This window comes from Caretta caretta, chromosome 1, assembly GCF_965140235.1.
Source record: "Caretta caretta isolate rCarCar2 chromosome 1, rCarCar1.hap1, whole genome shotgun sequence".
NCBI lineage: Eukaryota > Metazoa > Chordata > Testudines > Cheloniidae > Caretta > Caretta caretta.
Genome location: NC_134206.1, coordinates 210,514,583 through 210,540,286, shown reverse-complemented (window position 1 = coordinate 210,540,286; position 25,704 = coordinate 210,514,583). Strand labels below are relative to the sequence as shown.

The window sequence follows — 25,704 nt, the reverse complement described above, 5'->3', positions numbered from 1 at the left end:
ATACAGACTACTACAGCTGTTACTCTGAAAGGTATCTAGTTTGCATATTAACTCAAGCTCAGCAGTGTCGTGTTGGAGTTCTTGCAAAATTGCCACCCTTAAATCTTTTACTGAGTGGCCAGAGAGGTTGAAGTGCTCTCCCACCGGTCCTTGAATGTTATGATTCCTGATGTCAGACCCGTGTCCATCCATTCCCCTGCGTAGAGACTGTCCAGCTTGGCCAACACACATGGCAGAGGGGCATCGCCAGCACACTACAAAAGTGATTTTCACTACAAAAGTTTTTTTCTCCTGCTGCTAATAGCTCATCTTAATTAATTAGCCTCTTACAGTTTGTATGGCAACATCCACCTTCTCTATGTGTATATATATATATATATATATATCTTCTTACTATATGTTCCATTCTATGCACTCGATGAAGTGGGCTGTAGCCCACGAAAGCTTATGCTCTAATAAATTTGTTAGTCTCTAAGGTGCCACAAGTCCTCCTGTTCTTTTTTTTAGAGGATCTGTAATGATCCGAATGGGCTGGCACCTCAGTTTTTACATCTCTTTTGAAATGAAATTTATTGCTGCTGCTCCCAGACCCAGAACTTTGGCCTCTGAACTTGCCTAGGGGATATAAGAGTCAACTACTCAAGGATGGCAGGGAGAGATCTAACAGGGGCCTATTGGACAGTTGCAGGAACTGAAAGCAACTGGACGATCATAGGGAGAAAGGGTCTGTTGAAGGTAACACTGTTCAGTATAGGGCTTGGGACATGCAACTCCACGGTTCTAGGCCTGTTGCTTATGGTCCCATAAACCTCTGAAGCAGTGTTCCAGTCAGGCATCTACTCCAAATAACACTGACCCATGGCATGGCTATAGGTCCTTCTATCCAAGGATCTCAAAGTATTTTGCAAACTTTCATCAGTGATTTTCCTGTTCCCCTTGTGCAAGTCAGTATTAATAGGGAAAGTCAGGCAGAGAGAAGGGAAATGACCTTGCCCAATCAATACGTCAGCGGCAGAGCTAAGAATGGAACCCAAGACTCCTGGCTCTTCAACTCCTGCCGTAGTCTCTCACTCACATTCCTTACGAATGTGTAACATGTATTCCCTCAGCTACTGTGACGTGAGGCAGTATCAGGGAAGGACTAGCTGAGTGTGGGGATTCTAGACGGATCTCTTAAAAGTTTGCCAATCTGAACTTTCATTTTAAAAAAGTGTAAATTTCTCGTAATGAATAAAACTTTCAAAAGGTGAAGCAAGTATAACTGATGCAGACTCTTCTGCTTGAGCTTTCAGAGACTGAAACAATAGCTTTGAGGTGTGAACTGTTCCATTAATTTCAATAGACGCTAAGTCAGTGGCTAACAATGATATTATTATGCTGAAAGATGCTAATAGCTGCAAGTATTGGATCTAGGAGCCTATCTAGATTAATAGTGCAGCCCAGTTTGCTGTGCACCAAGTGTTCATCTAAACAAGCCCTAAAATCCAAAGTTAATCATAAACCTAATTAAAACCAGTGTGTGTGTAAAGTACCTATCAGGCTCAACAGAAGGGGCTGTAACATACAGTAAAGCAGCTGCAGAAAATGGAGGCTATTGCCTGAGACAACAACAAGGCAGCCCAGAAATAATTTAGGTAGATTAACAGACGTTTGCCCTTCTAGTAACTGCAGGGGCTCAATCAGGATATAGATTAAAGATCATGGGTATTGGAGATAGGAAGCCAGCAGATAGATTTCTAGCCTCCTGAAAGGAAAAAATTCCCTGAGAAGAAGTAATGTGATAGAGTTTCTTGGGCACAGAGCTTGCTAGAGTGGCAGACCTGGGGATTTCTGAGCAAGGAAACTGCATGCTGTTGTTTGTTTCTACTGTGCTCAGGGAAACGGGACTTTATGTACATTCTCTTCTTAAAAAAACAACAACCCAAACCCAAGACTATACCGCATTTTGGCTAGCTAGTCGTGCCAAAAGGGGCAACACTATTTTAAATATCAGCATTCTTAATTAGGAGAGATTGAGAAGTGAAGCACTAGTCGAGGAGCATGGAAGATATATAAATTAAGATGAATTAGCCCTTAATAACACATGGTGGTATTGCAATGGAGGGGTGTGTGTGTGTGTGTGTGTGTGTGTGTATGACAGAGAGATTGTTCTAATTTTCTTGAAGAAAGGCTCAACTTTCAAAGATTTAGGAAGCACTGTAGTGAGGGGTTTAAGGTGATCTATGGCACTTACCTCCCTGGAGAATCCACTCCACAGGATTTTGTTTTCATTGATAAAGAGCCTCTCTCCCTTCTTGGCATAAACATTGTAGTGTCCGACCTCCTCAAACATGATGGAGCCGTCCTCTGGTGACAGGTGCCAATTGATTATCGAGTAATTCCCTATCAGGTCCCCAGACTCGTCAAAATCCACTTGCTCCCCCATGTTACTGGTGAAATTTAAATGGCGCAGATGCTTCAGTACCTAGAGAGAGAGACAAAGATGCCTTGAACACCTGCATGTAACCATCCTTCCCAGGCACAGGCCTTCTGGAGTATCAGCACAATACCCCCAAAACCCTACCACTTGAGGTGACTTCATTACCTCAGAGCAGTAGCAGGCTCCTGTCTTGTATGTGGACCAGTCACTAAGTGAGGATATCACACCACTGAGCCAGCCTGTGACATACAAACCACACTCCCTACCTTCGCTTGGATCTTCACTGAACAATCAGTTATTGACTGACACAGAGATATTACTCAAAGCTCTTTTCTTCATTTTGTAAAAAATAAACTGCATTCCAGATGGAACATTAAACTACATCTCTTGACAACTTGTAGGCCCTAGAGTTCTTGTGGCATTTTTCCAGAACTGTGTGGATCTGGCATCCTAGTCATATTGCAATATGAATAATTATATTATGCCTCTGTACATTCTCTCTGCAGTTTAGCTAGAGTATTCTTCACTTCCTGTCTTAAACTCCGACGTGCTGTTGGTGTGAGCAGTTAAACAATCCCAGGAACACTGGCGTTTCCATATCAGATAGGGCCATTTGTCCATTTAGTCCAATATCTTGTCTCTGACAGTGCTTAGTACCAGATGTATCAAAGGAAGGGACAAGGAACCCTGTATTGATAAGGAATAACTTCTCCTTATATGAAGTTTCTTTCTAATCCCTGCCAGTTAGTTTCTGCTTTATCCCTCAAGCATGATGTTTATATCCCTTATAGCATTTTCTCCTATTTACAGTAACTGTGGATGTTCTCATAGCTCATACTTATTTATTACTTATTTGAATAATTACATTTCTATAACATACTTAAAAGAACATATCTTGACACCTAGGTGCCCTTGACATCAGTTATAAATATATTACATAATCAAAATAACCCAATGAGCAGCACATTCCCCATTCCTATGCATACAACCTCAAACAGCAAATCAAATCAAAACCAGGCCTGCCTATCTCAGCCTTCCAGTCAGGCAGGTGTAGCTGTGGGGAGGGAGGAGAGGGATGGAGACAGTAGCAGTTCCTCTTTTCTGAATCTGGAGTGGGGAGCTCACCTTGGATATGGAACAGAGGCTCCAAATCATCTCTCCCTTCCCGTCTACTCACAGCGTTGACAACACTTGAAGGACAAAGGAAGCTTCAGACAGAGATCCTGTCTGAAAGGAGTTCAGTCAGTAAGACTGCTAAAGCATGTGGTGAGAGAAACCTTTTGCTTTGAATTCACTTAGTTTGTTAAGTTAGGTGTTAGTTGCGTTTTACCTTTCATTTCTTTGTAACCAATTCTAACTTTTATGCCTCATTACTTGTAACCGCTTAAAATCTCTCTTTCTGTAGTTAATAAACTTGGATTGAAGTATTTGGGAAACTCCATTTGAGGTAACAAGATTTGTGCATATCATTTTCTATCAATGAAATGACGAACTTTATATGAGCTTGTGTTGTCCAGGAGAGGGCTGGGCAGTACAAGATGCACATTTCTGTGCGGGAAAGTCTGAGACTGGGAGTTTGCTGGTGTTGCCCTGCAATGTAATTCATAGGTGGCTGGCTATAGCACTCAGACAGTCTAGCTGGGAATTATTTACATGCTGGAGGCTGTGTGTGAGCGGACCGGGAGTGGTTGCTCTCACAGCAAAGCAGTGTCAGAGGCACCCCAGTTTGAAGAATTGAGGGGTCACAGCTGTACATCAGTCCAGGTTGTACCCTGAGGAATGTGTATACTTGGTATCCCTATGTATGTAAATCCATAATTTGCTTTGTTGATCAGGTATTTTTGTATGTGCCTGTGACAGTCTACGCTATTACGGTCACCACTTTTACAAAACTATGATAAATCTTGTACAAAGTATGCCTTCTGAGGTATCATTGGAAAAGTCAATCTGTTGAACATTACTGTCCTGTTGATATGTATATGTCATCATTGTATACGAAGTTCTGAGATTTTGCTATATGTTTGTTACTGAAACATGTTGTGAGTTTGAGAAACGTCCACTGACCAGTTCCCTAGAAATAACCAAGGAACTGCAAAACAAGCATTACATGTCAAGCCTCACGTATATGGAAGATGCAAGCAAGAATTTGCAATTCATGTGAAGGACTGGGTGTGAAACACGTAGACAATGGGGGCTTCCTAACCCCATGACACAGCAAAGATTTTTCCAGCACCTGGATGAGAGTATAAAGTAAGAGACAGTGACATCATCAGATCACATCTTGTCCCCCACCCATACTGAAGGCAACAAGATTGTTTGGAAAAAAGAAACATCATTGACTTGGGGGAAGTGGTCCTAACTGGAAAACTTTCCAGTGTGCACAGACTGCTGTAGACTTTTGGGTAAGAGAAAAAATGGTTACTTACCTTTCGTAACTGTTGTTCTTAGAGATGTGTTGCTCATGTAGATTCCATTCTAGGTGTGTGCGTGCCCATTTGCACGGCCGTAGGAGATTTTTGCCTTAGTGGTACCCGTAGGGCTGCGGAGCCCCTTGGAGTGCCGCATTCACACCACAGTATATCAGGTGTCTCCAGCCCTACGTCCTCTGTTCCTTCTTGCCGACCACTCCAAGAGAGGGGCAGGAGGGCGGGTAATGGAATGGACATGAGCAATACATCTCTAAGAACAACAGTTACGAAAGGTAGGTAACTGTTTTTATTTCTTCAAGTGCTTGCTCATGTTGATTCCATTCTAGGTGACTCACAAGCAGAATCAATGGAGGTGAGCTCAGAGTTCACAGTCTTGTAGCTTGCAGCACTGCTCTGCCAAAGCCAACATTGTTTCGAGCCTGCTGAGTCAGGGTGTAGTGTGACATGAATGTGTGGACCGACAACCAGGTTGCGGCCTGACAGAACTCCTGGATTGGCACCTGTGCCAGGAAGGCTGCTGATTGTGCCCTAGTCGAATGGGCTGTCATGATGGCTGGCGGGGGCACCTTTGCCAGCTCATAGCAAAAGCGGATGCAGGGTGTGATCCAAGACGAAATTCTCTGGGCAGACACTGGGCAACCTTTCATCCTGTCAGCGACAGCAACAAACAACTGTGTTGACTTATGGAACGGCTTTGTTCTATCAACGTAGAAGGCCAGTGCCCATTTGACGTCCAGGGTATGCAGCCTGTGCTCGTCATCCATAGCATGAGGCTTTGGATAAAGGACTGGTAAATAAATGCCTTGAGCAGTGTGGAACTGGGAGACGATCTTGGGCTGGGTGCGGACGCAGCTGGACCTTGTTCCTATAGAAGACATATAGGGCAACTCTGACATGAGCGCCCTGGTCTTGGACACCCTACAGGCTGAAGTTATAGTGACCAAGAAGGAGACTTTCCAGAAGAGAAGCAGGAGGGAGCAGGAAGCCAAGGGTTCGAAGGGGGGGGACCAATGAGTCTGGACAGCACAAGATTCAAGTCCCAAGAGGGGACTGGGTCTCGGACATGCAGGTAAAGGTGCTCCAAACCCTTCAGGAAACGTCCAGTCCTGGGATGGGCAAAGATCGACCGGCCTTGAAGCAGAAGGTGGAACACTGAAATGGCCGCCAGGTGTACCTTGATCGAAGATAGTGACAGACCCTGATGCTTAAGCTGCAGTAAATAGTCAAGTATGTCCTGCAGTGGGGCCTCATCCATATGATCAGAGGCCCAACATGTGAACTCCTTCCACTTTGCCACGTAGGTCACCTTGGTGGTTTTCTGCTGCCCAGCAGGTCCTGCTGGACACCAGTGCAACACCCCCATTTGTCCGCACTCAGCTACACAGCAGCCAGGCTGTCAAGTGCAGCTACTCCAGGTTCGGGTGCAGCAGGTTGCCATGGTTCTGTGACAGCAGATCCAGCCAAAGAGGTAGCTGCAGCGGCGTGGCTGTCAAGAGACTCAGAAGCATGCTGAACCAGTGTTGACAAGGCCACACCAGGGCTATGAGGATGATCAATGCTTTGTCTTGCTTTACCTTGAGCTGGACTCTGTGGATCAGCAGTACCAGTGGGAAGGCACACATCAGCACTCCCAACCATGGAATCAAGAAGGCTTCCAACAGGGGAGCCTTTGTCCCTGCACTGCAGAGAACAGAACTGATGGCACTTCCTGTTCTGTCTGGATGCAGGGAGTCCTGGGGAGTCCCCAACCTGCATAAGATGAGGCTGACCACCTCTGGATGAAGCGACCATTTTTGGCGAGATGACAAGGTCCTGCTGAGGCGATTCCCCAGGATGTTCTTGGCTCCAGGCAGGTGGGCAGCTACCAGATGAATGGCATGTCGCACACAAAAGTCCCAGAGACTGAGCATTTCCTGACAAAGGGCTGAAGACCTGGCTCTGCCTTGCCTGTTGATGTAGTACATTGCAGCTGTATTGTCTATCAGGACCTGCACCACCCTGCCCTTCAGGTGGGGCAAGAACGCCTGGCAGGCCAGACGCACCACTTTTAGCTCCCTGGCAGGAGTGGGGGTCCCATACCGCTCCTAAGAGTCGGCGGCGGACCTTTCAGGGGACTTGACACCCCAGCCGGGGAGGCACGATCATGTGGCACCAGAGTAGTCTGATGGGCAGGCCTGAGTCCCTTGATAGATGACCCCTGGGCCTTTTTGCTCAGTGCCGGGGAGTGCTTCTTGGCCTTCTCCTTCAGCACCGGCGCTGGCGAACAGTGCCATGAGGAGTCGGGTGCCAGCGGTGTGCTGCACATGGAGGCTGAGGCACTTGGTGTGACCTGCTCGGAAGCTGGGCGGAGTGTGGACTCCATCAGGAGAGTCCTGAGGCGGATGTCCCGCTCCTTCTGGAGGCAGGGCCAAAAGTTCTTGCAAATCCGGCACTGCTCCTTTAGATGTGATGCCCCCAGGCACTTAAGGCAGCTGCTGTGGGAGTCACTCACAGGCATAGGCCTGCTGCAGTCTGAGCAGGGCTTGAACCCGGGCTTGTCCCACCTAGGGCAAAGTCCCTCTGGGAGCCTAACTACTAAGTAACTCACACTTAACAACTATTTAAGAACTACTTGACAACTACTTAAGGCTAGCAAAGCAAAGTATATACAACAGTCTTAAGGCATGAAGCTTGAAATGGTAGACAACTGCTAGCTCTTGCTAAGCAAGAGAGAAACTCTGACTGACCACCATGGACAGTAAGAAGGAACTCAGAGGGTGTAGGGCTGGCGGCACCTGATTTACCGCGGCATAGGCGCTGACTCTGTGGGTGCTCCGGAGCTGGAGCACCCACAGGGAAACATTGGTGGGTGTGGAGCACCCACCGGCAGATCCCCACCACACCCTCCTGCCCCAGCTCATCTCTGCCTCCACTCCGCCTCTGCTTCCTCCCCTGAGCAGGCCAACACGTCCTGCTTCTCCCCCCTCCCTCCCAGCGCTTGCACTGCAAAACAGCTGTTTTGCATGGCAAGCCGGGGGGAAGGGGGAACGTGGCACACTTGGGGAAGAGGCGGGGCCAGAGCAGGGATTTGGGGAGGGATCCAATGGGGCAGCGAGGAGGCCAGGGGCGGGGCTGGGAGTGCGAGCACCCACCGGCACCAACAAAATGCCTGTGTACCGCAGCATGAGTGCGGCATTCCAGAGGGCGCCACAGCTGGCCCTGCGGGTACTGCTGAGGCAAAAATCTCCAATGGGCGCACACACACCTAGAATGGAAGCAACATGAGCAAACACTTGAAGAAGAAACCTTATTGCTTCAAATTTGACTTAGCTTGATAAAGTTTAGGAATTAGAGTGTGATTTTATCTTTTATTTCTTTTTGTAACCAATTCTGCACTTCTATGCCTATACCACTTATAGTCACTTAAAATCTATCTTTCTGTAGTTAAACTTATTTTAATGTTTTATCTAAGCCAGCGTGTTTTTGACAGAAGTCTGGGGAATCTACTCAGGTTACATATTCTTACTCTTTGATGCAACGACAAACTAATTAATGAGCTTACTCTGATCAAGGGAGTCTTGAGCAGTGTAAAGCACACATTTCTGGGGTGCAAGGCGGGGACTAGGCAAATGCGGGTGTCACCCTATACGTAATTCCAGAGTGATAGCTATAGCATGCTGGTATTTGTCAGGGGGTGACTTGCATGCCAGAGGCTGGGGTAAGTTGGCAAAGTGGCAGCTCACAAAGCAAAACAGGGCATAGTGCACACCAGACTGGCAAGTTAAGGGGGCACAATGATCCAACAATTCAGATTTGTACCCTGCGGCATGTCACAGTCCCCTTTATTGATGTGCTAGGAATTTATTGAAGATGAACTGACTTATGAAGCCTTTCACCTCTGTGAGAGAAATAGTGTAATGGGAGTACAGATCTAGTATAAACTTCAATTATTTCCATTTCAAATGGAATTCATATTCATAAGCTGTAAAGTAACTTTCTGCTTTGAGATGGACAGTTAATAAAGGACACAAACTGTGTAACCTTTTACCCAGTTAGACTATAATGGTTGTTAAGTTCCCAAATTCTCTTGTTTGCAAAGGAAAGATGTGACATCTGTCATGAGAGGTCTGAATTTATTTTTAATAATTGCTGATGAAAGCATGATTTTAGTGTGTGTTTCTTCTGTCAGAAACTTTTGCAACAAAATATTGCTATGGATGTTTGAGGCGGGAACAGATATCAGCGCATAACTGTTTGACCCAGAAGAGGGCTGTGGCAACTTCCGCAAAACTCTGATTCTTGTGCTTCTTTCATTTCTGATATTTTGGGGGTTCACACATACCCACTGCATGTGGTTTGAAACAATGGATATTTCAAGAAAAATGCTAGCTTTTCTAAACTGACATTATGCCAAAGTTTGCCTCACTTCAGCTGAATTGGGCCATGCTGCTGGAGTCCAAGGCATACTTCATACATGATTTAGACCCTGGAAGGAGCCATGAGGTGGAGCAAGCTAGAATTGCAACCGTAAAGGTGGAAGGCCTTGGTTCCTGTGGCTTAACATGACATCTGAACTGACGCTCCCACTACAAGAAGACAACGTTGAATGGGTTATGCCAGCCCCTGACCAGTCTGCCATAATCCAAAAGGCCCTGCTAGCATGAAGCATAGTCCCAGCAACATTATCATCTGGTTTCTTCACTGCAGCTACAGCTCCTATTCCATAAGAGTCTGAGGACTGCAAGAGTTGGAGAGGTCAAACCCCTCTTATCTTAGGTATCTTGTTTTTCCTTTTTTCTACTTTTTCCTTTTGTTTTTATTAACTGGGAAACTTCCCACCCTTTTTATTATTTAGAATGTGAATGTGTGTCTGGTTGCCTGCATGTGTGTATGAGCCCACACAAGAAAGAAGCCAGATAGAATGAGTCTTCAATTCCAAAACAGCCCTAAACTGTGTCTCATAAACTCATTGAATGTGTGGTTCTTATTCTTTGCAAGTGTCCAAAGACGCTATGCTGTCAGGTACAGAGTGTTAAGTGAGAGCTGTTAAATTTCTGCTTATTGAAGTCTCAATAAGGTCTGAATCTGTGTTGGGGATGGAGAAAGGAGAGTGTAACAGTGAAATCCAAAGAAGACACTTTAATTGGCTTGTAGGTTGTAAGACTTAGATGTAAACAATAATTTGGTTTCAGTACTAAAATATTCAGCCAGCTAAATTGGTGAGTGAATTGGTGAGCATTGCTGTGAGTGAAGTTCTCTAATTGGGGGTTATAACTAGGCACCTACCAAATTCATGGTCCATTTTGGTGAGTTTTATGGTCATAGGATTTAAAAAATCATAAATTTCATGATTTCAGCTATTTAAATCTAAAATTTCATGGTGTTGTAATTGTAGGGATCCTGACCCAAAAAGGAGCTGTGTGTGGGGGGGAGGAGGGTCGCAAGGTTATTGTAGGGGGTGTTTGCGGTACTGCTGCCCTTACTTCTGCACTGCTGCTGGTGGCAGTGCTGCCTTAAGAGGTGGGCAGCTGGAGAGCAGCGGCTGCTGGCCGGGAGCCCAGCTCTGAAGGCAGAGCCGCCGCCAGCAGCAGCGCAGAAGTCAGGGTGGCCTGGTGTGGTATTGCCACCCTTACTTCTGCGCTGCTGCTGGCGCTACACTGCCTTCAGAGCTGGGTGCCCGGCCAGCAGCTGCCACTCTCCGGCCACACAGCTCTGAAGGCAGTGCAGAAGTAAGGGTGGCAATACTGTGACCCCCCCTGCAACTCCCTTTTGGGTCAGGACCCCCAATTTGAGAAATGCCGGTCTCCCCTGTGAAATCTATATAGTATAGGGTAAAAGCATGCAAAAGCCCAGATTTTATAGGGGGAGACCAGATTTCATGGTCTGTGATGTGTTTTTCATGGCCACGAATTTGGTAGGGCCCTAGTTATAACTAAATGGACAGCCACCTCCTGGATTCCTGTTTTAGGACTTATGAGGACTGATTACCTGCTATATTAATCTGATGATTTGACTAAATTGATGACTTAATTCCAATCCAGTGTTGCTTCTGATTTGTTGACTTTTGATTTGATAATTGTATTGTTCAATTTTTAGATAAGTTTAGTAGTGTTTATAGTAGTTTAGCCTTAGTGACATGTTTTCTTGGTTTTATGTTTGTTAATTAACTTCAATACAATTTATAAAAAGAATACTTAGTCATATTTCTTTCAATAACTACCAAGAACCAGAACCTTTGATTCAGAAACTTGGTTGGCATCAACCAGTCCACCTAGGAACTTAATCATCTTTCTCTAAGTTAACAATATTAAACATCTTGGGCCTTGCATAGACATGCTACAGCACCAATATGGTAAGAGTGAAGAGTAAATAAAAACAGATTAAAAAAACGAAGTTTTTTATTTAAATTGAAATTTTTCTTTTAAATTAAATACAGGGTGTTTTTTTAAAATCGTATTTAAAATAAAATTTGAAATTGACAACATATTTTAAAATCTTAATCTATTAAAATAATTTAAATTGAATACAAAACATAATATTAAGAAGTACGTGTTTGCCAACAAGTTTTAAAGGAAGTCAAACCATTGAACTGGTGAAAGTTGATGGCTAACCACCTGGAATCAGAGTTTTTTGACATGCTAAGCCAGCTTTTGATAGCAACAACCTCTTCTGCAGATGCAAACAATATTTTCTTCATGTCAGTTTATTCAACTCATAGAGTTCATTGACAAGTTTATTCAAAGTTAAGAAACCATCCTGGGGTGAAAAAGTAGGAAAGCTTGTTTTCCTCTTTCAATCTATGAATAAAAACTAGGTGTGAGAGGATGAGATCATTTAGTTCTAAAATTTTGAAGGACATAGTGACCAGAAACAATCAGTGTACTGTAATTCATGAACTACAGATAATACTTACTTTAATAAATCAATAATTTTAAAATGCAAAACATGTTTTGATTAATTTTTGATAAACTTCTTTTTGTATATATTCAGCATGGCTGAGGTAGTTTTATTTAATAACAAAATTTAAATGCTGTTTTTCAACATTTTTAATTAAATTTGAATTCCTATCCAAATAGTGCTTGACACAAATCACAAGTAAAAAAATTAATCCTCATCTATTAAATAAGAAATACTTTGCTCACAATTTTCTAACATAATAATGTAAAAATGAAGAATTTGAATAAATGTAAATTAAGCTATATAATTGCTTGAATAAATATGAAAAAAATATAGTGTATTCTCCTTGTTAGCAAAAACAAGCACCAAATTTAGTGTAAAAGCTATATTTGGTTGTAAATTGTGTGTTTTAATGGTTACCAACTAATGAGAATCAAGCTTTCTTCAAGAAAGTAACTAAAAAGTACAAATGAAAAACATGATTAAACCAATTATTTAAATCAAGGTTTTCTATCTGCTGATTTGAATAATAATTAAGATCAGTGATTTAAATAGCTTTGCTTTAAATCATGGAGTGCATGCAGGTGAGCATTACATGACTCATGTCCTTAGGTATTTACTGCCTTTACAGTTCTTCTCTATTTGTTCAATATTGATAAATAGTAAGTGACAACTCTTCCTCCCTGTTTGCCCATCCTGACATAATGACCATTCTAAGTGTTTGAAATGCAGTGTCTGTTTAGGTATGTCTCTACATGTGGAGAAGCCATGTATTGTCGCAAAAACATACACTGAAGATTTCATAATCAAGGGTCACTGTCTTTTGGGGCATGGCTGTTCTGGACAAAAAGTTTGCAATGAACATCAGAGACTCTCTTTTGCCTTGTACCTCCAAGAGATATTTTTGAATTTTCATAAATATCCTTTGAAAATATTGTGGAGCTGATAGCAAAGGTTTTTTAAAGGTGGTTTCCAGAGATTTGTGGTCATTGTCCACATGGATATGATCATGTCACACAAGATACTGGTCAAACTTGAAGCATGCTAAGACAATGGTTGGCATTTCTTCTCTGTTTAAGCATAGTTATACTTTGTAGCAGAGAGTGTTCTAGAAGCTAATGCTACAGGCTAACCGTCTTGGAACAACACTGCTCCCAATCCGTATTCATTGGCAGTACACTGAATAGTTAGAGAGTCCTTCACATCATAATATTTTAGGACTAGATGGTTAGTCACGAGCTCTTAGATTTGTTTGAAAAAGCATCTTGCTGTTGGGATGCCCAGCCCCATCTTTACCAGTCAATTTCCTCATAGGCACTTTGATCTGGGAAAGTTATGGCAGGAAGTTGGATGGATAACTAGCAGATCCCACAAAGTGCGGTATGTCTTGCATATTTTGCGAAGAGGCAGTGTCCAAAATGGTTGGACCTTCTCTGGGCCTGGTTTTACGCCCTCTGCGGTTAGAAGGTGTCCCATACACAGCACTGCTGGCAGGCACACTCTGATTTTTTTCTTACTGAGTTTTAGATTCACTGATGTGCTCTATAAAGTAGTTCTGTCAGGATACAATCATGATCAGCAATAGCCTCTGTGGGTGTGTCTACACTGCAATGGAAAACCCATGGCAGGCCCATGCCAGCTGACTGGGGCTGGAAGGGATTGGGCTAAGAGGCAGTTTATTGTGGTGTAGATGTTTGGACTCTGTCTGGAGCCAGCCTCTACGACCCTGTGAGGTGTGAGGGTTTCAGAGCTCAGGCTGTCGCCTGAGCCTGAACATCTCTATTGGCAGGTACAGTGCCTCTCTATAAAAAGGGAAATAAGGACAACCCGGGGAATTACAGAGCAGTCAGCTTATCTTCAGCACCCGGAAAGATAATGGAGCAAATAATTAAGCAATCAATTTATAAACACCTAGTAGATTACAAGGATCACCTTATTAAGTAACAATCAGCATGGATTTGTCAAGAACAAATCGTGTCAAAGCAACCGAATAGCTTTCTTTGACAGGGTAACAAGCCTTGTGGATGGGGGGAAGCGTTAGATGTGGTATATTTTGACTTTAGTAAGGCTTTTGATACTGTCTTGCATGACCTTCTCATAAACAAACTAGGAAAGTACAACCTAGATGGAGCGTAAGGTGGGTGCATAACTGGTTGGAAAACCATTCCCAAAAAGTAGTTATCAGTGATTCACAGTCAAGCTGGAAGAGCATATCAAGTGGGGTTCCACAGGGGTCAGTTCTGGGTCCAGTTCTCTTCAATATCTTCATCAATGATATAGATAATGGCATAGAGAATACACTTATAAAGTTTGTGGATGATACCTGACTGGGAGGGGTTGGAAGTGCTTTGGAGGGTAGGATTAAAATTCAAAATGATCTGGATAAACTGGAAAAATGGTCTGAAGTAAATAGGATGAAATGCAATGTGGACAAATGCAAAGTACTCCACTTAGGAAGGAACAATCAGTTGCACACATACAAAATGGGAAATGACTGGCTAGGAAGGAATATGGCAGAAAGGGATCTGGGGGTCATAGTGGATCACAAGCTAAATAGCGTCAACAGTGTAACACTGTTATAAAAAAAGCAAACATCATTCTGGGATCTATTAGTAGGAGTGTTGTAAGCAAGACACAAGAAGTAATTATTCCACTGTACTCTGCACTGACAAGGCCTCAACTGGAGTACTGTGTCCAGTTCTGGGCACTACATTTCAGGAAAGAGGTGGACAAATTGGAGAAAGTCCAGAGAAGAGCAACAAAAATGATTAAAGGTCTAGAAAACATGACCTATGAGGGAAGAATTAAAAAACTGGGTTTGTTTAGTCTGGAAAAGAGAAGACTGACAGGGGACATGATAACAGTTTTCAAGTACATAAAAGGTTGTTACCAGGAGGAGGGAAGTAAATGGTTCTCATTAACCTCAGAGAATAGGACAAGAAGCAATGGGCTTAAATTGCAGCAAGGGTGGTTTAGGTGGGACATTAGGAAAAACTTCCTAATCGTCAGGGTAGTTAAGCACTGGAATAAATTGCCTAGGGAGATTGTGGAATCTCCATCACTGGAGATTTTTAAGAGCAGGTTAAACAAATACTTGTCAGGGATCATCTAACTAATACTTAGTCCTGCCATTCATGCAGGGGACTGGACTAGATGACTTCTCCAGGTCTCTTCTAGTCCTACAATTCTACGATCTACACCGCAGTTAACAGCTGCTTAGCTCAAGCCCCATGAACCTGAGTCAGCTAGCATGGTCCAGCCACGGGTTTTTAGCTGCAGTGTAGACATACCCCAGAATCCACCTACCGTGGGCAGTCTGAGCTTCTTGATTAACCCCTTCAGGGACATAATGGCAGGCAAGCAAGGAACATAGGCTTTGCAAAGAAATTTCCTAACCACAACTAATTTACTTTTAAAGAGCACTAGAGAGTTACACGTCTTTGGAAAACAAGAAACAATTCTGTATGCACTCTTTGAGTCTGATCTCACCCCTCCTGTGTGTCCTGGGTTTGGTCAGTGTCCACAGGTAGCCCTTCCTGATTCTCTCTCCTTAGCTCAGTCTTCTGGCATGAGGCAATGAACAGTCCCCCTTCACAGAGAACATTCCCCCTTAAATATAGCCTCTGACCCCTTTGGCCATGGGCCCAGGATGATGAACAGGAGGTCATTTCCCAGCCAGGCTTCTGTGTAGAGCAGTGGAATGAGTAGAGCAGGGGAATGTAAGGCACTGGGTCGTGGCAGCTCTGGTCAGCATTGCCAACCGGGCCATTAAAAGTCCCGTCGGTGGTGCTGCCCAGCTAAGGCCGGCTAGTCCCTACCTGTTCTGACACTGTGCTGCGCATTTAACATTTAATATTCCTGTGGTGGGAAGAACAGCCCAACATTGTGGCATTTAATTTCAGAAAGGGGCACTATGCAAAAATGAGGAGGTTAGTTAAACAGAAATTAAAAGGTACAGTGTCTAGAGTGAAATCCCTGCAAGCTGCATGGACACTTTTCAAAGACACCATAATAGAGGCTCAACTTAAATGTATACCCCAAATTAAAAAACACAGTAAAAGAACTAAAAAAGAGCCATCGTGGCTTGACAACTATGAAAAAGAAGCAGTGAGAGCTAAAAAGGCATATTTTAAAAACTGGAAGTCAAATCCTAGTGAGGTAAATAGAAAGCAGCATAAACACTGCCAAATTAAATGTAAAAATGTAATAAGCAAAGCCGAAAAGGAGTGTGAAGAACAGCTAGCCAAAAACTCAAAAGGTAATATCAAAATGTTTTTAAGTACATGTCATAAATATAAAGGGAAGGGTAAACACCTTTAAAATCCCTCCTGGCCAGAGGAAAAACCCTTTCACCTGTAAAGGGTTAAGAAGCTAGGATAACCTCGCTGGCACCTGACAAAATGACCAATGAGGAGACAAGATACTTTCAAAGCTGGAGGAGGGGAGAAACAAAGGTTCTCTCCGTCTGTGTGTTGTTTTTTGCCAGGAACAGAAAAGGAATGGAGTCTTAGAACTTAGTAAGTAATCTAGTTAGATATGCGTTAGATTCTGTTTTGTTTAAATGGCTGATAAAATAAGTTGTGCTGAATGGAATGTATATTCCTGTTTTCGTGTCTTTTTGTAACTTAAGGTTTTGCCTAGAGGGATTCTCTATGTTTTGAATCTGATTACCCTGTAAGGTATTTACCATCCTGATTTTACAGAGATGATTCTTTTACTTTTTCTTCAATTAAAATTCTTCTTTTAAGAACCTGATTGCTTTTTCATTGTTCTTAAGATCCAAAGGTTTGGGTCTGTGTTCACCTATGCAAATTGGTAAGGATTTTTATCAAGCCTTCCCCAGGAAAGGGGGTATAGGGTTTGGGGAGGATTTTTTGGGGAAAGACGTTTCCAATCAGGCTCTTTTCCTGTTATATATTTGTTAGACGCTTGGTGGTGGCAGCAATAAAGTCCAAGGGCAAAAGGTAAAATAGTTTGTACCTTGGGGAAGTTTTAATCTAAGCTGGTAAAAAAATAAGCTTAGGGAGTTTTCATGCAGGTCCCCACATCTGTACTCTAGAGTTCAGAGTGGGGAAGGAACCTTGACAGTACATCAGAAGCAGGAAGCCTGCTAAACAACTAGTGGGGCCCCTGGATGATCGAGATAGAAAAGGAGCACTTAAAGATGATAAAGTCATCGCAGAGAAACTAAATGAATTCTTTGCTTCAGTCTTCACGGCTGAGAATGTTAGGGAGATTCCCAAACCTGAGCCGTCTTTTATAGGTGACAAACCTGAGCAATTGTCAAAGATTGAAGTGTCACTAGAGGAGGTTTTAGAATTAATTGAGAAACTTAACAGTAACAAGTCACCGGAAACAGATGGCATTCACCCAAGAGTTCTGAAAGAACTCAAATGTGAAATTGCGGAACTATTAACTATGGTTTGTAACTTGTCCTTTAAATCAGCTACTGTACCCAATGACTGGAAAATAGCTAATGTAACGCCAATATTTAAAAAGGGCTCTAGAAGGGATCCTGGCAATTACAGACAGGTAAGGCTAACGTCAGTACCAGGCAAATTAGTTGACACAATAGTAAAGAATAAAATTGTCAGACACCTAAAAGAACATAAATTGTTGTGCAAAAGTCAACATGGTTTCTGTAAAGGGAGATCATGTCTTACTAATCTATTAGAGTTCTTTGAGGGGGTCAAACAAACATGTGGACAAGAGGGATCCAGTGGACATAATGTACTTAGATTTCCAGAAAGCCTTTGACAAGGTCCCTCACCAAAGGCTCTCATGTAAATTAAGTTGTCATGGGATAAGAGGGAAGATCCTTTCATGGATTGAGAACTAGTTAAAAGACAGGGAACAAAGGGTAGGAATAAATGGTAAATTTTCAGAATGGAGAGGGGTAACTAGTTGTGTTCCCCAAGGGTCAGTTCTAGGACCAATCCTATTCAACTTATTCATAAATGATCTGGAGAAAGGGGTAAACAGTGAAGTGGCAAAGTTTGAAGACGATTCTAAACTGCTCAAGAAAGTTAAGACCAAAGCAGACTGTGAAGAACTTCAAAAAGATCTCACAAAACTAAGTAATTGGACAACAAAATGGCAAATTAAATTTAATGTGGATAAATGTAAAGTAATGCACATTGGAAAAAATAACCCCAACTATACATACAATATGATAGAGGCTAATTTAGCTACAACTAATCAGGAGAAAGATCTTGGAGTCATCGTGGATAGTTCTCTGAAGAAATCCACGCAGTGTGCAGCGGCAGTCAAAAAAGCAAATGGGATGTTAGGAATCATTTTAAAAGGGATAGAGAGTATGATGGAGAATATCTTATTGCCTTTATATAAATCCATGGTACGCCCACATATTGAATACTGCATACAGATATGGTCCCCTCATTTCAAAAAATATATAGTGATATTAGAAAAGGTTCAGAAAAGGGCAACTAAAATGATTAGGGGTTTGGAATGGGTCCCATAGGAGGAGAGATTAAAGAGGCTAGGACTTTTCAGCTTGGAAAAAAGGAGAACTAAGGGGGGGATATGATAGAGATATATAAAATCATGAGTGGTGTGGAGAAAGTGAATAAGGAAAAGTTATTTACTTGTTCCCATAATATAAGAACTAGGGGCCACCAAATGAAATTAATGGGTAGCAGGTTTAAAACAGATAAAAGGAAGTTCTTCTTCACTCAGAGCACAGTCGACCTGTGGAACTCCTTGCATGAGGAGGTTGTGAAGGCTAGAACTAAAACAGGGTTTAAAAGAGAACTGGATAAATTCATGGAGGTTAAGTCCATTAATGGCTATTAGCCAGGATGGGTAAGGAATGGTGTCCCTAGTGTCTGTTTGTCAGAGGGTGGAGATGGATGGCAAGAGAGAGATCACTTGATCATTACCTGCTAGGTTCACTCCCTCTGGGGCACCTGGCATTGGTCACTGTCGGTAGACAGGATACTAAGCTGGATGGACCTTTGGTCTGACCCAGTATGGCCGTTCTTATGTTCTTATGTGCCCCAGAAGTGGCTAGCAGCAGGTCCAGCTCCTGGCGGGGGGGGGGGGGGCATGGGGCTCCATGCGCTGCCCTCGCCCCGAGCACCAGCTCCACACTCCCATTGGCTGGTTGCTGGCCAATGTGGGTGGGCGGTGCCTGCAGGCAAGAGCTGTACGGAGCCGTATGCACACCTCCGCCTAGGAGACGGACCTGCTGCTGGCCGCTTCCAGGGCGCAGTGCAGTCTGTGGTTCCAGGACAGGCAAGAAGCCTGCCTTTGCACCCCCGCTGTGCTGCTGACCCGAGATAAGTCCGTGCCCCAATCCTGTGCCCCAATCCCCTGCCCCAGCCCTGAGCCCCCCGAAACCCCGAGCTCCTCCCTGCACTCCAAACCTCTCATCCCCGGCCCCACTCCAGAGCCTGTGCCCAGAGCCCTGACCCCCTCCTGCACCCCAACCCCCTGCCCCAGCCTAGAGCACCCCCCCGAACCATGAAGTTAACATGAGCTCCCAATGCGATGCTTTGGCAAATACTGCTACTGAAATCATTGCCTGTATAAAAAGTAATAGATTAGAAGATCAGAAGAGACCAGTGATCATCTAGTCTGCACTTCTATATAGCACAGGTGATGGGACTTCCCTGAATTAATTAATGTTGGAACTTGAGCATATCTTTCAGAAAAACATCCAATCTTGATTTAAATATTGTCAATGATAAAAAATCCACCACAATCCTTGGAAGGTTGCTCCAATGGTAATAACTTTCATGGTTAAAAAATTGCACCTTACTTCTAGGCTGAATTGTCTGCCTTCAGCTTTAGCCATTGGATCTTTTTATAATTGCTAGATTAAAGAGCCCATTTTAAAAGTTTTGTTCTTCATGTACCTACATATGGACTTTGACCAAGTTGTCCCATAACCTTCTTTTGGTTGAGATAAACAGATTGAGCTCTTGGAATCTCTCATTATAAGCATGTTTTCTAATCAGTCAGTCATTTTTGTGGCTCTTCTCTGCACCCTCTTCAATTTATCAACATCCTTTTTGAATTGTGGACTCTAGATCTAGACACAGTATTTCAGTAGTGGTTGCAGCCAAATACAGAGGTAATATAACCTCACTACTTCTATTTGAGATTCCCTTTTTATATGTCATCTTAGTCCTTTTGGCCATAGTGTCATACTGAGGGCTCCTGTTCAGGTGATTACCCCTCTTGACTCCCCAAGTTCTTTTCAGCGTCACTGCTTCCCCCATCCTGTAAGTATGGCCTGCGTTCTCTGTTCCTAGAGTAGTGAGTAGAGAGGTGATTTTACCACTGTATCAGGCATTGGTGAAACGAACCCTGGAATACTGAATCCAGTTTCCATGTCTTTAAAAGGAAATTGAAAAATCGGACAGGGTGCAGAGAACAGCCATAACAATGATTTGAGTGCTGGAAAAAAATGCCTTGCAGTGAGAAACTTAAGGAGCTCAATCTGTTTAATTATCAAAAAGAAGATCAAGATGTGACTTGATCAAGGTATATAAAGTATCTTCACAGAGAGAAAATACCGGATACAAAAGGGATTTTTAATTTAGCGGAGAAAGGCATAACAAGAACCAACAGCTGGAAGTTAAAGCCAGTCAAATTCAAATTTGAAATCTGGTGCAAATTTTTAAAAGTGAGGATGATTACTCAGTGGAACAAACTACCAAAGGAAGTAGTAAATTCTCCATCTCTTGAAGTCTTCAAATCAAGACTGGATCCTTTCTGGAAGATATGCTTTAGCCAAACAGAAGTTGTTGGGCTCAACACACGAGTAGCTAGATTTAATTCTATGTCCTGTGTTATATAGAAATTCTGACTAGATGATCTAATAGTCCCTTTTGGCCTTAAAACCTCTGAATCTATGAATATAAATGAATTGCTGTGTTCAGCAAATTCACTCTGATTGCCTTGCTGCCTTTCTCCTGTCTTGCATCCACTTCATAGTTTTCCCAGTGAGGCTCTAAAGAAACTACAGTTTTCACACTTACATTTGCACTGTGGCAGGGAGTGGAGTGTGGCTCACAGCCATTGCTGAAGTGACATTGTTGCCTTTGGTTGGCCACAATGATGAATTAAAGCACTAAAAACTACTTTACTTCTGACACGTTATGATGTGCATGTAAAGAGCAGCCAGAGGAAACCATTTACCGTGCAAAACAACAAGTTTTATCAGTTCTATAAAACCCAGGAACTAGACTACATATTATTGACTGCCATCTACTGGTATCTTATCTATTATTAACTGTTTACATATATATATAGATATAGAGTTCTTCTGTAAAAGCTCCCTGCTAGCTGCAGCTGCCTGCATGCAACAGCCCATATGTAACATAGCCTTTTCAAAGTGGGAATGCATGACAGAAAACTTTGAACTGGCTTCATTCTGTAACCAAAAATGCACTACAGTTGAGAGGTATGATGCCTAGCACAACAGAGGCCTGATCCTGATCAGAGAGTCTACGCACTACATAATAGTAACCATATAGTATAAACCTCAGATTAAGCTTTCTCCCAAGCTTGGCTATTTCCAGGTTTCCCTGCAAGACCCCTTTGGGTATGTCTACACAGCATTTTGGACTGATCAGAAGCAAGCTTCCCAGCCCAGATCAACAGACTTGAGTTAGCAGGGCTCCTGCTACTGCTCTAAAAATAGTTGTATAGACAGTGCTTTGAAGTTGCAGCTCGGGCTTTGAAGCCTAGGGAGTTGGGATATAGTATTTTTCTTCACTTCCTGTTCTGATCTGTTATGCAGTGTTTCAATTTGCTATTAAACATTTACCGTGCCCCACCCTAGAGCTGGCTAGATTTCAGTGGTGGGTTGATGATCTCTGGGTGTATAAAGTACAGAGCTTTTAATTGTTTTGATAATAGACATTATACAAGTTCACAGATATGATGTTTGATTCTGCAAAAGTACTTGTACCGACTCATCACTACACAGTGTTGCCTCTTTAGGGGCATGCAGAATGTTGGTAGTTAATAGTGTCAGTGAGGTGAACTAATGAGAAATGTCTGGGTTCCCTAGAAACCCTTTTGCTTTATTTTATCACATTCATCTCAGTTAATCTGTTCCTCTGCCTTACATCCTGACATTAGTCTTCCTAGAAATCATTATATAACCCTGGCTGGGGGTTGGTTTTACAGGATTACCTTAGTAGCACATTTTCTTCGGTCACATACACCATATATGAGGATTAGAGTCACCAGACCGTAGATATTTGCAAACCAACTCATGTATAAAATGATGCCTCTAATTTCCGGGGAGATAGTTGTACAAAAGCATTAACCTGCACTGAATGGCTTATTCTCTAGTATATAGAGTATCAACTGCAGTCCTGTCCAAGGAGTAGAAGATTCCACATAAGTCAGCTCCTGCAGGGAAGCAGCAAGTCCTGCCTAGAATACAAACCAGAGAGGAGGGAACAGCAACCAGAGGAATAAACTTTTTGATTCCTGCCTACCAATATGTTTGGCCTCCAATACTGGAATTTCTGATGAGCATCTCGTGAAGCAACTCTTGAGTTGAAAAGGGAGAGGCCTTGTTACAGTCTCAGATGATCATGAACACAAGGTTCGGGTCTGACATGTGTGAAGTGCTTTACTATTAAATGTGGGACCAAACTAAGGAGGAGAGGCTCAAGCAACCCAGAAATGTTTAAGATCTAAACTTTAAAAGAAAGAGCTGCAGCCTGTGTTCTTTCATTGTGTAATTATGGGGCTTTTTTTAAAATAGGCACCAGCCTATCAATGATTAGCCAAACCCTTCACAGTCAAAAACATGTTTTGTAGCTAAAGATAGAAACATAAATACTGAGCACTCAATCTAACATTTAAAAGACTCTGATTCAGCCAGGGCAAAAGAGCATGTACTGTATGTGGGTCATAACCTGGAAGAGACATTTTGGAGAAGTAAAGAGATGGTTGGATGAATATATTAGACCAATACACCATTGAACGCTGGTTAAGGCCAGTGGGGAAGACGGCATTCTGTCGGTTACCACCTTCAGACCTTTTCCCAAGATTGTAGGGAGACAGAACCCCATGGATTCTGCTACTTTTCCTTTCTCAGACCACTGGATGCCTTTGAATCAGAGTATTTAGTAATGGAAAAGACCTGTTAGGTTCCATCTAGTCCATCCTCTCATGGGTCAGTGCAAGATCACTGCCTACCCAGTATTAACCAGTGCTTTGTCCAGGTCAGTGTTAAATATCCTAAATAATAGGGTTCCCCTCTTACTTAGGAGATGATTCCACACCCCAATAGTCAATTTCTTTACAACTAGTTAAAGGCTAAGTCTAATGGCCATTTCTAGGCTGATATACCCCGCATGCTTTCCTGCTCACTTTATTAGGGTTGCCAATGGTCAGAGTAGCCGATAATTTGACTTTAAGACTAAATGCAAATATAAAAATCCAAGAACTTTACTGAAAACACCCAGTTATTCTGTAGAACTACAAAGAACTCTCAAACACTCCCATTGGGCCTCATGAGAAAACCTGATAGACTTATTTGGGGTTTGTCTCTCCCTTATGTATTCCAAAGTCTTAATCAGGAAAAAGAAGAGGGTCTTTCTACAACATTACAGTGGGCATTAGGAACATAAGAACTGTCATACTAGATTAGTCCAATGGTAATCTAGTTCAGTATCTTCTTTCTGATAGTGGCCAGTATCAGGTGCATCAGAGGAGGGTGCAAGAAACCCCATAGCAGCCAATTATGGAATAATCTGTCCATAGGTAACATTTCTTATGCCCTGAGACTATGTATCATAACTGTGGATATTCTCATTATCCATGTAAATGTCTAATACTTATTTGAATCCTACTGTATTCTTGGCCTTAGTAATATCTTGCATCAGTTAGTTCCACTGGCTATTAGCTTTTATCTGAGATCAGGTTTTTGGCAAATGCTCATTATCATAGTATTAAGAAGTCCTAATTCAATGGACCAGCCAGGAAAAAGCCAATGCTAGACTAGGATTTGACTTCCAATTCTTAAAGGATGCCTTTTTGCCACTAATCGCTTCTTTTACTTTGTTCTTTAACCATGGTGGCACTTTTTGGTCCTCTTACTATGCTTTTAGTTTGGAGTACACCTTAATTTGAGTCTCTATTATGGTGTTTTTGAAAAGTTTCCAGGCAGCTTGCAGGCATTTCTCTTTTGTGATTATACCTTTTAATTTCCTTTCAACTAGTTCCCTCATTTGATTAGTCTCCAAGGTGCCACAAGTACTCCTTTTATCAGATAGACAGAAGATCCTTGTTGGTGATTCAGTACTCAGACGAACCAAAAGAACATTCAGCAAGGGCCAGGCAGGGCAACAGGACAGTGGGCTGCTTATCTGGAACCAAGAGACAAGACATCACGCTAAGACTGGATAGGCTTCTGAAGTCGCTAGGCAAAGATCATACAGTATCAGGGTTGGAAGAGACCTCAGGAGGTCATCTAGTCAAATCCCCTGCTCAAAGCAGGACCAACACCCACTAAATCATCCCACCCAGGACTTTGTCAAGCTGGGCCTTAAAAACCTCTAAGGCTGGAGATTCCACCACCTCCCTAGGTGACCCATTCCAGTGCTTCACCACCCTCCTAGTGAAATATTGGTGATGATTCATATTGGCACAAATGACACTGTGTTGTGGGATATCTCACAGACAGTAGATACCTTCAGGGCACTCAGAAGCATGCTGAAACAGAGGAACGTCCAAACCATCATCTCTGGGATCGTTCATGTTCTCCAAGCAAAGGAAGCCAGAAGGCAGAATATTCTGGAACTGAATCCCCAGATAAGTAAGTGATGAAGGGTGGAAGACTTTGGTTCTGAGGAACATTGGTCCACCTTCTAAAAGGAGGGGGGGGCTGTATAGTTTGAATGGCCTCCAGCTCAGTAGAAGGGAACACAGTCTCCTTAGGTATGGACTGGCTAAAGTGGTCAAGAGGGGGTTTAACTAATACCAAAAGGGGAGGGTAGAAAGAGGGAAGATATGATCATAAGCATAAAATTGAGATGATGAAAATTAAATAAATCAAGGAACCAAAGGACTCGAAGAGAAGAAATTCTTTAATTGCTTATTCACCAATGCTAGGAGCCCAGGTAATAAACAAGAAGAATTGGAATTCCTCATTTATGAGCATAAATTCTACCTAGTTGGTATTACTGAAACATGATGGAATGATTCATGCAATTGGAATGTTAAAATCAGTGGTTATAATCTATTTAGGAAGGACTGAGTGGGCAAAAGAGGAGGGTGAATGCCACTCTATATCAAAAATGGCATTACCTGTTTTCGAGTCACTGATAACTTGGAAGAAAATGATTGCTTATGGATCAGTGTCCTAACAGCATAAGATGGAGTACTAGTTGGTGTCTGCTATGGACCACCAAATCACAACAAGAAGCAGGATGACCGCTTCCTTATATGAAAAAAGCTGTGTGATCATGGGGGATTTCAATTTGAGTGTCATATGCTTGAGGTGTCATACTGCCAATACTAAAACATCCTTGGAATGTCTAAATATTATAAATGACAATTTTAATAAGTTGATCACATTTATAAGGTGCAAAGTGACATGTATATGTGTTGTTTTAACAGGGCCAGTTCCACAAAGCTAAAAACAATTATGAACCAAATCATCTGGGAGGAAGAATTTAATCAAAAAAATGTACAGGATAACTTGGAATCATTTAAGAATACCTTATTAGATGCCCAAAAACCGCAACTGAGGATGAAGGCTGTGCTGGTTAAAAAAAAAAAAAAACACCTTGTTTAGAGGAGAAGTGAAAGCAGCTGTAAAAAAATAAAATTTATACATATAACAAATGGAAAAAAAGGGAAGTTGATAGTAATGAATATAAATCTGAAGTTAGGAATTGTAGAAAATTGATAAGGGAAGCCAAAGGCCATAAGGAGACCTCTTTGGTGAGCAGAGTTAAGGACAATAAGAAATAATAAAAAATATAT

The 25,704-nt window shown here is 42.5% G+C and overlaps 1 protein-coding gene across 5 annotated transcripts in view; it reads right to left on the bottom strand.

Moving 5' to 3' along the window:
- The window catches only part of CASR (calcium sensing receptor), a 171,603-nt gene that overhangs the window by 24,287 nt on the left and 121,612 nt on the right, over positions 1-25,704 (bottom strand). For all 5 annotated transcript variants that reach the window (XM_075119358.1, XM_048819853.2, XM_075119366.1 and 2 more), the window contains one exon: positions 2,234-2,464. In XM_075119358.1, coding sequence (XP_074975459.1) covers positions 2,234-2,464 — 231 coding nt within the window. The remainder of the gene's footprint in view (positions 1-2,233; positions 2,465-25,704) is intronic.